The following is a 13,822-nucleotide window of genomic DNA, read 5'->3' on the forward strand; positions in this document are numbered from 1 at the left end:
TCCCACATTCTCGTGACCCATCCCTCAGGGTTCCGCCCCACCACCGAGCTGGGTAGGTAGGACCACAGACCTACCTACCTGGTGGTCACCATGCTGGCCTCCTTCCTATCCCCCATGCACCTTGACCGCTCGGGCCTCCCTACGTGCTGCATTTTGTTTTACGATTTACTGGCTGTCTCCCCTCAAACCAGGCCTCCTTCAGATTTCCAAATGCCAGTTACAAAATCTCCGTCTGATTTCAGCCGGCTGGGGCAGGCTCCCTACCACTTCCAACCGGAGTCCTTGCTCACACGTTCACAGCTCCACACCAGCATGAAGAGGCCATCTCACCCGCGCTCCTCCCTCCTGCCAGGCTTGTGGCAAGTGGCAGCATGAGCGACATGTCAAGGGACACGAAGATACATTCCGGCAAACGGCTTATCAGATTTGTTTTCATTTTCTTTGATTTCTGTTGCTCAGTTTTTAAAAAGGGAGGCGAGAGTGACTGCCAGGCCTCCCGATGGCCATGCCCCACAGGGCCACCCCCTCCGCCCTGCACCGGCGTTCCTGCTACAGACACACACAGGGAGGGGGCTAGGTTTATTGTTTTCTTTTTTTAATGAAACTAGATCACTGCTTACAAAACCCCGCGTGAGCCCTCCTGCCCATCCCTGCAGTTCCCCTGGCTCAGCCGGTCCCCGTCTCCTAGGAACAAACCAGGTGGGTGTGGAACGGCCACCACCACACGAGGGGAGAGGCCTGGGTTCCGCCCCGAGCCTTCAGAGGGCGGCAGTGCTACCTCCCGCGTCTGGTCTCGTCAGGCCTGGAGGCTGCACAGAGGAGGGTGGCCCAGGCCGCCACGGGTCTTGGGCCACCACCCAGACCAGAGTGAAATGATGTGAACACCCCACCCCGTGGACCCCTCCCTCCCAGTAGTCTCTCCCCGTCCTCCCCCCACCCCCACCCTAACTCTACCCCATCACTGAGACGAGGCCCATCTCCTGTTGGAAGGGACAGGGCCTACAGACTGTAGAACTTGAGGCTCCTGTCCATGCCTGTGGAAGCGATGAACTTGGCGTGGTGCCCAAAGGCCACCCCTGTGGTCAGGCCACTGTGCTCTGCGGAGAGAAACAAGAGGCACCGGTGAGAGGCTTCTCCCCTTCCCCCCCAGCCCCGCCCCCGGCGCTTACCACAGTGCACATGACTCCCTGTCTTTCTCCCTCCCGCTGCGCACCCCGAGGGCAGGGCTCTAGCCTGCTGCACACTTACCTGCAGGGCCTCACGCAGGGCCTGGCATACGCACAGGGCAGCCGCTCGAGTTTAGCCGGTGGGCTGAGTGAAGGGAGGCCCACCCGCTCCCCTCACCTAAGCTCTGGAGGCAACTGCGATGCTGCTCAAGCGCCGCAGCTGACCGTGCGCTGGGCAGACAGCGCTGACCCACGAAGCATGCAGAGTCCCGTTTGCCACATCGCACAACGTGCTGTTTTTAAAACTTGGCTGAGTTTCAGCTGGGTTTAAACTTCAGTAATCAGCCTGTTGGGATCTATCTAGTTCTAACTCTTCGCGTGTAACTGCAACAGCCCATCAGCTTGTTCTAGCTCCTGGGGTTCTGGCTCCAGGTGACCTGGGCCCCGAATGCAGGGCAGGGCTGGGGTCGGGGCAGAAGAGGCTGGACAACACTGCCCGTGGCGTTCAGACAGTTCATGCACATCAGTGCAACTCTCTCCAGACAAGTTGAGGGTCGCCCCTGGAGCCAGCCAGCTCCCCACTACAGTCCCCTGGCTTCTAGCCCGCCACTCCACCTCACTTGGCTTCACACCGAAACACCAGGTCCAGGGAGGGCTCACACCCACAGGTCAGTTAGGCCTGGGCGCCTCTGAAACACCACACACTGGGCGGGGTGGGAAAGTACCTTGTGTCCTGCCCACAACCTGCTAATGGGGGCAAGGATCCTGTCAACAAAGACAGCAGCCGCTGCCAGCCACGCAGCTCCCAAGTGTGCAGCAGACACCCTGTCACCATGCCTGCCACCCCGAGTCACCAGCTGGCACGATCTGCAAACCAGTGCCTGCATACCCATTTTAGAGATGGAGAAGCTGCAACACTGAAAGGGAAAGCCATGCACCCAGGGCCATACTGCTGTTAGGAGGCTGGAGAACCTGTTGTCCACCGTCTCCGCATTTGTGTCTTTCTTCCCTCGCACTTACCATCACAATTAAGTAACTGTCTGTGAAGTCACTTACATATGCCTTCCTAGCCTGACTAGACATTCCACTAGTGCGAAGATCTGACCTCTCGTCTCACTGCTCCAATCCCACAAAGGACTACAACAGAATACTAAATGGGGACAATGCTAACACACTCATACACACACTCATCTAAACCTCACATCGACCCTAATGGGTACATACAATTATCACGCCCCAGAGAGATTAAGTAACTTGCCCTACATCACACAGCCTGAAAAATGAGAAAGTAGAGCCGACACGTAAAGCCAAGCTCTCTAACTCGAGTCCATTTTCTTAGTCACTAAACACTACTGCCTCAGGGAGTGACTAAAAGCTGCTGAGGCACATTAATGCCCGCCGCCCCCCACTGATACGCCTCGCCCAGTGAGACTGCCCCACTTCCCCCTGGGCCAGAGCACCCAGGACCCCAGGACCCCAGGGCCAGCCTCTACCTGTGAAGTGAAGAATCTCTGTCCACTGTTTGCAGATGTAGATCTGGACGTCTGTGCCCCCCAGGGCCAGGTAGGTTCCACTCTGGTCAAAGATCAGTGACTTCACCTGCCAGAGCCAGAACAGAAGTCACACGAGGGAAACAGAAACCAGGGGGCAATTGGGAGTGAAGATAAGTTCAGGTTAATTCAGTGAATCATCGACAAGCAAGGATGAAACTGAGAGAGGTGGGGGAGGGGACACACCTCAAAGTTGTTATCCAGCTGCAATGTCTTGAAGTTCTTAAGCTTACGCAGATCCCAGAGCTTGACGGAGGAGTCGTCGGCCGCAGTGGCCAGGTAGTAGCCGTTCTCCGAGAAGGCAATGCTGGTGATGGGGCCCGAGTGGCCAGGGAAGTTGGCCACGTTGGTGCGCTCCTACAGGCAAAGGGCAGTGAGTAAGTGTCACCCACAGGCCGTGAGAGGGAGGAAATGGAGCTCACCACACTCCCACCTCTGAGAAGTCCCCCTGCCCATCTTTGAGAGAAGGGTGGCCCGCGGGAACAGCAGGGGTAGGTGGCCCAACCCAAAGTCCCCAGACTACCCTGACCCCAACACACCCACGGAGCCATTGTCTCTCCACCCCTGGGAGAGCCCTAGGACCAGAGGCCGTAAACAGGTAATCACACTGGGCAGCCCTCAGAGCTCCAACCCTGGGGCCCAGGGGAGGGCCCCACATCCTACCTTCAGGTCCCAGATCTTTATCTGAGAGTCCATGGTTCCTGTTCCAAAAATTAGTCCATCGGGATGGAACTGCGCACAGGTGAGAGCTGTGCAGAGGGGAGAGGGACGCGGTCAGGGGCCCCTGGGGAAGACGAGGCCCCGCAGAAGGCAGCTCCTCTTCCCCCATTCCCCACTGCGTGCAGAGCCATGTCTGGCACTCAGCAGGCACTGGCGCTAAGTGCACTTTCACAAGAACAAGTGAGCAGATACAACATAAACACAAATAACAGCCAACAAAGAGAGACAGCTTACAGCAGCCGGAGGTCTCATCCGTCACCTTGGTGAGCACACGCCCCGTCTGGATGTCAGAGAAGGCCCAGTACTAGAAAAACAGAGACAGAGAAACCATGAGAAAGTGGGGCCCTTCAGGGAGCAGAGAGCCTAGTTCGGCAAACCCCATGAAAGCCAGCCCCTCTCGGGAGGGGCCACATCCTTCCTGGGGCCCTGGCTGGGGTTGGTGAGCTGTTCCCTCCTCCCACCACGTCCAAGGCCCCTGGCAGGACCCTGGCTGGGACCACACCTGGTCATCAGAGGAGCTCAGGAGATAGTCACCAGTGGCGTGAAGGCTGAGGCCTGTCACTGCGCTCTCATGCGCCCGAACAACCTGTACACAAGAAGCGTTCGGGACCGACCAAATCCTGATGGTGGCGTCCGGGGAGGCAGAAAACACCAGCTCCTAGAGGAAAGCAGAGGCTGACTGTGAGAGAGCAGAGACAGACCATACCGTTCTCACAAAAGGGGCTGGGGGAAGCTACGACCCCAGCAACTGCTTCTCCTTTCTGCCCTGCCCTGCCTGGAACCACCCACCAATGACACCAGGAGGGCCACTGATAAATGACATTCAAATAACAAATCCAACAGGACTGGGCCTTGGAGAGGAGGCCTCGCCATCTAGTGGTAAAAAGCATAACTGCAGCAGAGTGCAATAGCCTACACCTTCAGGGAAATGGGGCTACTCCAACTAGGGAAGGGAATCACTTATTCTACGTAAACAAGCACATGCAACCAATGCCCATTGTCTCCGATGGCACAGGTCTGACCCATGCTGGGTCTGCAGGGGCTGCAAGGGCATGTTCACTGTCTCCCACACTTAAGGATTCTTAGAAAAATTTGTGACAGGGAGAGAACTTACACCATGTCACCAACTAATTACTTGTCAGGACATTAAAAACTGTAAGGTAAAGCCAACTACCATCTTTTGTGAACGTGACATCATAAGAAAAATATCAACACCCAGTAGTTATGAAAGGGGTGCTTTCATTAGAATAAATTTGCTTTTATGAAAAACTGCCGTTACTCTCTCATTTCTAATTTCCTGAAGGTACAGGAAAGGCTGTCTGTGAGAAGCACGCACCCAGCCAGATCCAAACCCACACTGCCCTGCATCTACCCAAAAATTCAAATCCCACAATGCCCCAAGTCTGGCCTCACGAGCTGCCCTGACCCTCTGAAGCAGCAGCCCCCCCACCTATCCAGTGCGCCCCACTTTCCACAGCCACCGCCAGGCCTCCAGCCCCTGCTCTCGAGGACCACAGCAACACTGCTTCAGGCGTGAGTTGAGATCTGGTGGAGCCGTTTTCTGTGGTTTGTATTAAAACACAGTAGGGTTCTGTCCTGTTCCTAACAGATGGGTTCAATGAAGATGCTTTTGGAAGCTACACATTTCCTCTCTCCGCCTGAAAACCCGTTTTAGTGGGTCCTGTAAAGGGAACCCCACGACTCCAAACAGAGGCCCCTAAATGTCTACTCTGGAGAGTCAGAGCTCTTTCTCCAACCTACTTCACTTTACCAAGGAGAGAGCGGGGGTGGGGACGGGTTCTGGGACCCTAAGCTACTGAAACAGGGCTCAGGAATTCAGGACCCAGGGTGGCCAGGAGAACCCCTTACCTGGGAAGGGTGAAACACCACACTGGTGACTTTCTTGGTATGGCCTTTGAGGGTGGCCAGGATTTGCTCAGAACTCTTGTCAAAGACAACGACATTTTTATCCGCCCCACCTGAAAAGGACCCACATGAGATTCCAAAATGAGTCAAGCCCCTCCAGGTCACTCTACTGAAGGAGGTACTTTTGTCCCCAGGCCCACGCACTGGATGGGAGCATGAACCTCCCCTGCTGCCCCCACCTCAGCCTGCTGGGCCAGGCCAGCTCTCACCAGTGAGGATCTTGTTGGTGTCGGAAGGGCAGAGGTCCAGGGCGAGGATCCCAGGAATGCTGGCACTGTGCAACCCCTGTGCACACCAAACCCAGTCATGGCCGAATCAAGGCAGACCACAAAGCCACACAACTGCCCTATGGCCAGCCCGAGCCCAGGGAACAAGTGCGACCTGTGTTCCTTATCCACAGCCCTTGGCCTTCTGCCCGGACACAGTGCCTCCCTCCCTGCATCCCCGGGGAAAGGCAGAGCTGGGCAGGAAAAGGAGCCCTGACAATTCAGCAGCTAAGGCTAGAAATGAGGCGAGAGGCCCTGGACAGCTCCCTGCCCAATGTGCTCCGGGCTGGCCTGCCCACCCAGAAACAGCACCGAGGGCCCGATGTGTGAGGGCGAGGGGACCCAGCCACTCACCACATGGGATGCCACCTGCCGGTATTTGCTGAGCTCTTCTGGCTTCACAAGCTCCTCAGGCACAGTCTTCCCTCTCTGAGAGAAAGCAAGAGCCCCCCAAGGAAAGCGGCAGTGAGCGCGGGGCTCAGCCAGCCGCCTTCGCAAAGGGGTCAGCTGCCTCCACCTGGCCAACTCTCTCCTGGCTCTGGGAGAAAACTCACCTTCTTACGCTCCGTGGTTAGCACAGTGGCCTTGTCTTGAAGCTGCGGAGAGAGAGAATATACTAAATGTGACACAAGTTATTTTGCCAAGACATCAGTATGATGGATGCTGGTAACATCAGCAAAAACTTGTTATCTGCTGAGGTCTGTGCTAAAGGCTTAGGAGCACCATCTCTTCCTACTCTCACTCCAAGCTTATGAGGTGGGTGCTGATGGCCTTGTTTCACAGAGGAGAAAACTGAGCCTTGGAGAAGTGACGTGGCTTGCCCAAGGCCACAGAGGTGACAAACAGCTAGGCGAGGGGAGAGCCAGTTCTGCAGAGCTCCCAGACCAGGTCTGTGCCACTAAGAGGAGAGCTGAGAGGCAAGGCAACAATCTGAACTGTTTGGCAAAGACAGAAACTACCAAGCACAGGGGGCTCTGTGAGTGTAACCGAGAGCTGGGCCGGATGCCAGGCCAGCCCTGCGTCTTGTGAGCTGCACCTCTGATGGAGTGTCAGAGTCTCCATCTACAAAATAAAAGTGCCAATTACTGTCCTGTCTCCCTCAGGGGGAAAAAACATGAAAACGTGTTTTCATACTTGCAAAGAACCTCAATAACAAGAAGAGCCACAGCTGCATTATCAGTAATGAGTCTGTTAAATTCCCCTAAGTCCACACAGCAGGTACTATCATTCTCATTTTAGAAGTAAGAGAAATGAACACAGAGGGTTGGTTAACACAGCCCAAGGTCGTAAGGTCTATAAATGGCGACATCAAAATACCAACTAGGGTGGTCTGGTCCGAGTCTGTGCTCTGTGCGACCTCCCTTTTCCTCACGTGGACGGGGTTCTGTTCATTCGGGACTCAGGGTGAACAGCGAGGGCCCACAGCATTTCTACCAAGTGAGAGCGCGACCTACCTTCTGGATAATCTCGGGGGTCATTCCCACCAGCTCGCCCAAATCCATCGGCTCGCCTGCACCCTGCATAGAGGAAAGGTGAGGGAGGCATGGAATGCCAAAGACACTTACAGGAGAGCCGCGGGAGCCACTGCACACAACATGGCAGCTGGCAAAGGGGGTGCAGAGGACAACACTCACCACAACACTTGGCTGTGAGCTTGGCACAGCCTGGGGCACAATGAGACCGGCCTGTGGTTTCAGGGTAGCCAGAGCTGAGAGAGAAGACAGTGTTAGCAACGGGATACGATGATGCAGGACCAGCCCAGAGTGGGGGACCGGGGGAAGAGGAAGCACCTTCTCGGGCAGCAGTGACTTCCTTGGTGAGACGGGCGATGACACGGCAGGCGGCGTCGTGCTGGTAGAGCGCGTGGGACAGCTCTTGGCGTGTTGTCTGCAGCTGCTGGCGCAGAGTGAAGCTGTGTAGCATGACCGCGTCCTGGGAGGAGGAAACACCACTGTGAGGGGGTGGGGAGGAGCCAGGAGCACCCAGCACTCAGCCCTAGCAAAGAGGACACTGTCTCCACGCCACAGCCTAGACTGGTGTCCGAGACCCAAAGGGCACACAGACAGGAGTGGGAGCCAGCTCTTTCCCACACCCACCTTCACTAGCTCATGAGCAAATCTCAGATGTCACGGCGTCACCCCACCAAGAGGGAACAGTAGTGCTGCGGCTGCTGTTCACTGACTGCCCTTGCCGCTCGCTGACTGCCCTTACTGCTCACTGACTGCCCTTGCTGCTCACTGACTGCCCTTACTGCTCACTGACTGCCCTTGCTGCTCACTGACTGCCCTTGCTGCTCACTGACTGCCCTTACTGCTCACTGACTGTCCTTGCCGTTCACTGACTGCCCTTACTGCTCACTGACTGTCCTTGCCGTTCACTGACTGTCCTTGCTGTTCACTGACTGCCCTTACTGCTCACTGACTGTCCTTGCTGTTCANACCCAGCACTCAGCCCTAGCAAAGAGGACACTGTCTCCACGCCACAGCCTAGACTGGTGTCCGAGACCCAAAGGGCACACAGACAGGAGTGGGAGCCAGCTCTTTCCCACGCCCACCTTCACTAGCTCATGAGCAAATCTCAGATGTCACGGCGTCACCCCACCAAGAGGGAACAGTAGTGCTGCGGCTGCTGCTCACTGACGGCCCTTACTGCTCACTGACTGCCCTTACTGCTCACTGACTGCCCTTACTGCTCACTGACTGTCCTTGCTGTTCACTGACTGCCCTTGCTGCTCACTGACTGTCCTTGCTGTTCACTGACTGTCCTTGCTGTTCACTGACTGCCCTTGCTGTTCACTGACTGCCCTTACTGCTCACTGACGGCCCTTACTGCTCACTGACTGTCCTTGCTGTTCACTGACTGCCCTTGCCGTTCACTGACTGCCCTTACTGCTCACTGACTGCCCTTGCTGCTCACTGACTGCCCTTGCTGCTCACTGACTGTCCTTGCTGTTCACTGACTGCCCTCTGCCCTTGCTGTTCACTGACTGTCCTTACTGTGCCAGGCACTGTGCCAGGCACTTCCTCAGATGCATTCACTCATTCACTCAAATTTTAGAGCTCTTGGTGCTGAGGACACACCCACAGATGAAACAAGCCCCTAATGTCATGAAATCCACACTTTAATTCTTCCCGAACCCCAAGAGGCACTAATCCATGCTGTACCATCAGGATAACTAGAACATGCCTGTGGCTTGCCTAAGGTCACATGGCAGCAGAGCTAAGCACGGAACCCAGATCTGTGCGACTGTAGCAACTAGCTTCTCCCTGACGAGCACCCTGCCTCTCCAAATAGAAAATAATGCCCCACTATTCCCACCCCCAAGTCCTAGTCCAGTGACGTCTTCGAGCGAGGAAGACGTCGATTCTTTCCCAGGCACTCACCCACTCATCCTGTAAGGCTTTCAGAATGGCGGGGATGCTGGTGGCCGAGGGAGGCTTGGGCCGGATGGGGTGAGCAACTGCCAAGAGAGGGAAATCGGGCATGAGGAACCATAACCCGGGGTCCTCTGCCACTCTTCTCCTGGTTAGCTTTCACGGACAGGCCATCTTCTCTTCCTCCCGTGCACTGGCACCTCCGCCGGCCCTCTCCGGCTCTGAGCCAGGAAGGCCCTGGCCGGAGGCCAGCCTCTAGGCACCTTTGATGTCGATGAGCTGCTCCTCGGACAGAGGCTGGTTGTTGATGGGGTCTGTGCCGTTCTCTGCGATGTACTTCTCGATGAGCCGCCGCTCGTAGACATGATTGGAGACAGGGGACACACACGGGTGCTCTGGCACTTCATTGGAGACTGCGGAGAACAGGTAGGCCGGTTAACGTGGGGTGCCGCAAGGGACCTTGGGCCAAGGGGATGCCTTCTCTGCTGCTGGACTCCACAAGATCATGTGTCCCCACACTCAACCAACGGGAATCAAGACATGACACCATGCCAGTTCTGAACTGTCCCTAGAATGCTTTCCGGCTACATAACTAGTTTCTCCACCAGTCTCCAACAGTCAGACGGCCAACAAACAATTATGCCACATCTACTACGAGCCGGGCACCTAGAGGGCTGTCAATCAATCACCCCTGCCCTTCACTTTTGAACAAAGATGCTCGGGCACCATTACACTCCAGGACACGAAGCACCACATGAAGCCACTCAAATCTCAGGCCAGAGCAGTGATTTTCAATCTTTTTCATCTCATAGCACACTTAAACTAATTACTAAAATTCTCTGGCACAGCCAAAACTGTATTGTATTTTTTGCCAATCTGACAAAAAAAAATAGACAGCTATTGCTGTGTTGGCTATTGTTATATTTTTATTTGAAAACCTAAGGGCAAAGAGGTCAGTTGTCCCCGATGAAATAGTCAGGTATCACATGTTTTCAAAATTCTTGCAGCACGCCTGCTGAAACTCTCTGGTCTACAGCCTAGACGGATTACCAAAGAAATTACAAAGCAATGCGGTGAGTGCTATAATAACACAAATTATTTGCATGCTGTCTGCTAGTCGCCCAGCAAGCACACCTGTACACGCTTTCCATAGAGGAACGCATCCTCACAGCCCCCTGCAGCAGAGTTCTCACTTACGCGCCGTCTCAGCAGTCTGTGCACCTCCAAAGACAGAGGTCGCAGCTGCCCTCGGACGGTGCACGTGCCCCCGCAGGCACTGAGGCAACACCTGCCAGCCGAGCGAATGAGAGGAAGGATGGTGCTGGGGATGTGGGAAAAAGCTTCCTCAAGACCAAAAGGAAGCAATAAATTTGAAAATACTCTGCACACTGTGACTTCTTCAATGGAAGTGTTCCTTTTCCTAGTCATCACAGCCCTTCTTCCTTCCCTCCTCCCTGTTTTTGCATTTAGGGAGAGATTCTAAGAGAAAAAGGCTTGAGAGCTGGGAAGCAAATAGAGAGAGGGATGAGAACCTAGTAACCTGATGAAACAATGAGAATGGAAAACATCCTCTTCAGGCCACAATAACATACCACAAGGGAAGGCGGCACAAGCCTGAAAAAAGCACGGACTCGGGATCAGAGAACATAGCTCCAGTCCTCAGGTCCGCCAGGTAACTGTGCAGCATCAGATAAACCACACTGTCCCTGAACCTTACACCCTCATCTGAAAAAACAGTAAACGCCTTTACTTCAGCTTTGGAGAATTCTCGTGAGGATAAAGTGAGACCACAGACTTGGAAGCGCACTGTGAACTACTAAGGGCTCTATAAATGCACGCTGTTTTCATTAGCGTACAAGGGTGAGTCTGGGAGATCGAGACCTGGCTTCCAGCCCTGTCGCTGACTCTCACTCACTCGCTCGACAAACTGCAGAAGCTCTGCTACCCGAGCCGGAGCTCAAACAACACCCAGTGCAATGCTCTCGTTTCGCAGGGGCAACTGGGCCCAGAGCCCTGCACCAGGTCACAAAGCCTATCGGAAGCGGATTCTGCACCAGCCTGGGCTATCCTGATTGCTACGCGAGAGCTGGCCTCCCTGCACCAGCTCCCTCTGTCCAGGCCTCAATTTCCACTGCGTGAACGAGGCCGCTGGCCCCAGTGATACCCATCTCAGTGATGTCACGAGAATAAACTTGAGGCGTTACGTAAACTCTAAAGCGCTGCGCAAATGCATCCCTCGCTGAGGAGGACGACCCCCGTCCTGACAAGGCGCTGCCTTGCTTCCCGAGAGCCCCGTCTTCACCTCCGGCCCTGCCCCGGCGCCGCAGAGGCCTGCAGATCCTCCTGCTCGGCTCTCCGGCCTCCTGCGACCCGCGATCCTCCGCAGCCGATACTCACTAGAGCAGATTAGGGACATGGCGCCGTCGCTGCGCTCCGAGGCGCCACACACCGGGCTCCGGGATTAGCTTCGGAGCCTCCGCGGGCCAGTTCTTGCTCCCCGCTGCTTCCGGGACGCTCCGCGGCGAGCGGGGAGAAGCCCCGCCGAGCGAAGATCGCGTAGCCCTTCACGTGGGACTGCGGCGGGACGCGCGCCTCAGACTCTTGCACCCAACGGAAACTGCCCTTTCCCAGAATGCAACCTGGCAGGAAAGAGCCCGCCAGAGAACGCTCGGCTATTTCCGGACCAACGCGGCTCTTTCCGTAAAGTGCTCCCCACGGCCGGAGAAAAGGAGATCCGGAACTACATTTCCCATGATGCAGTGGGAATTGAAAGCCAGAGCCATTCAACAATATTTTGAGACCTATGTACGCTGGGTTGTGGGACCACAGTCTTTGCAAACTCTGGTGTACGCGAGAATTTCCTAACGAACTTGGTAAAATGCATATTCCTGAGGTCAGTCTTAGCAAACCTGCATTTTCGGTGCCTGCCCCACGTGATTCCGAGGTGTTTCTCGGACTACCCTTTGAGAGACAGTGCTGGGTGATCCGGTGAAGCAAGCACAGATGCAGGTGGATTGAGAGACTATCACTGGCCCAGAAACTGTTCGGGTCCTGCCTCTACTACCAATTTGCTCTGCCATCTTGGGCAAGTCTTGAGGTTCTCTGGCTCTTTCCTACGTGACGTTTCGGTCCCTTCCAACTCAGATCGTGTAGAATCCTTTGTGGATAACTATAAAATAAGATACTCCCAGAAGTCATGTACCGAACAAGTGGTGTGGGCTATGAGGGATCCATATCCAGCAGCAGGACAGACAAGTGTGTTCAGTGAAGTCTTCTTCCCTGAAGAGTTGTGATCCTGACTTTGACACGTAGTCCAATTCAGACAGAAGAGGAGAACAGAAGGCATCCCAAGAGGAAGAGCAGCACAAACAAAGGCTTGGAGAGAAGAATAAAAGGTGCAGGTACGGCACAGTTGCCAAGCGCATGGACTCGGAAGTCAGATTGTGTGTGCTCTAATCCCAGCTCCACCCCGCTAGTAAACTGTGGGAACTCCTCTGCCTACTTCCCTCATCTGGGAAAGAGGGCAGTGATAATACAGATTGAACTAACTCATAGGGTTGAGGTGAGGACTTAATAATTAAAAATTGCTTCGAACTAAACTTGATGCATAGTTAAATACAATGTAAATATTCGTATTTGTCATCATTATCCTGAAAGCCAAGCAAAATTGTCCAGACTAATATCAACTCTCCCTGCACCAATAAAATTGCATCCTAATTGGTCTTGCATCCTAATTGGATCCACTTCCCACCAAACAGCCAATCATCTGCCTTCAATGAAAAATCATTTTTACTGCTCCCCAGGCTTTTCATTCATTCAAATATTGATTGGGTGCCTCCTTTGTGATAATTAAAGGTACAAATGGTGAACAAGAAAGACAAGGTTTCTGCTTTCTTGGAGCTTACATTCTGGGGGTGCAGGGCAGGGGAACGCATAGACACCTAGACAATCAACATATGAGAAAAATCCCAAGGTGGTAAATCCGAAGAATAAAACAAAACAGAGTAAAGGGGATTGGAGATGCTGCGTATCAGAGGGATGGGCTCCTTTAAGCAGGGAGGGCATCTCTGAGGAGGTGACATTTTTCGTTCAGACCTGAATGAGGGTGTTTCTGGTAGGGGGAGCTCTTCCCCTAGGCACTATTTAGTTCACACTGACCTCCACAGTCTCACCTCAGCTGTCTCCAGCCACACTGGCCTTTTAAGTTCTCAAACTTACCTCCCCACTCTGTCTGGTTCCAGTACTTTTGCCTGGAACATTTTCCTCAACCCCCTCCTTCCCTTCTCCTCTCATACCTTCCAAAGTAAACCTCAATCTCACTTTCACTGGTGCTTCCTCTGGGGCCTTTTCCTTGACCCCTAACTGAAGTTTAGTCCCCACCACATCCTGGAATTCTCATCTGAGCCACTCTGGATAACTATGACCATTGGACTGTTAACGAGTATGTTTGATGTCCGGGTTCTCCCCGAGCATGTAAACTGCAATGGCAAGAACCCCTCGTTGTCCTGGTCACCGTTGTTTCTCAGTCTGACACAGCAGGAGCTTCCGAACTTGTTGGATGAATGACAGGCTGCCTGAGGGCCAAGTATCAAGTAGCTGAATGTGGCAGAAACTAAAATGGATTCATCTGGTTTGGGCCTTGAACCAGAGGTGGTTAGGCTTTTGGGGGGTTGGCAGCAGAACAGCAGTTGAGCTATGGAGTAATAACCACACTTCCAGAAGATTCCTCTGGAAGATACTAACTGGGTGGGTTGGAGAGGGGAAGAATAATGGGAGAGAGACCTAGTAACCCATTTATTGGACAAATCTTTATTGAAGAC

General features: G+C 54.2%; 1 protein-coding gene across 1 annotated transcript; it reads right to left on the reverse strand.

The window, feature by feature from the left end:
- Window positions 1–578: 578 nt before the first annotated feature.
- Window positions 579–11,630, reverse strand: PRPF19 (pre-mRNA processing factor 19). Its single transcript, XM_037060492.1, has 16 exons — window positions 11,400–11,630; window positions 9,266–9,415; window positions 9,012–9,088; window positions 7,419–7,560; window positions 7,263–7,336; window positions 7,083–7,145; window positions 6,183–6,224; window positions 5,983–6,057; window positions 5,572–5,647; window positions 5,306–5,415; window positions 3,939–4,094; window positions 3,671–3,740; window positions 3,380–3,465; window positions 2,903–3,073; window positions 2,660–2,765; window positions 579–1,097 (listed from the first exon to the last, which is right to left on the reverse strand). Exons 1-16 carry the CDS (start codon window positions 11,416–11,418, stop codon window positions 1,000–1,002), a joined length of 1,515 nt encoding a protein of 504 aa, XP_036916387.1. The 5' UTR covers window positions 11,419–11,630; the 3' UTR covers window positions 579–999.
- Window positions 11,631–13,822: the final 2,192 nt, after the last annotated feature.

Source organism: Sturnira hondurensis, unplaced genomic scaffold (assembly GCF_014824575.4).
Source record: "Sturnira hondurensis isolate 20B ecotype Veracruz unplaced genomic scaffold, ASM1482457v3 Scaffold0011880, whole genome shotgun sequence".
Lineage (NCBI taxonomy): Eukaryota > Metazoa > Chordata > Mammalia > Chiroptera > Phyllostomidae > Sturnira > Sturnira hondurensis.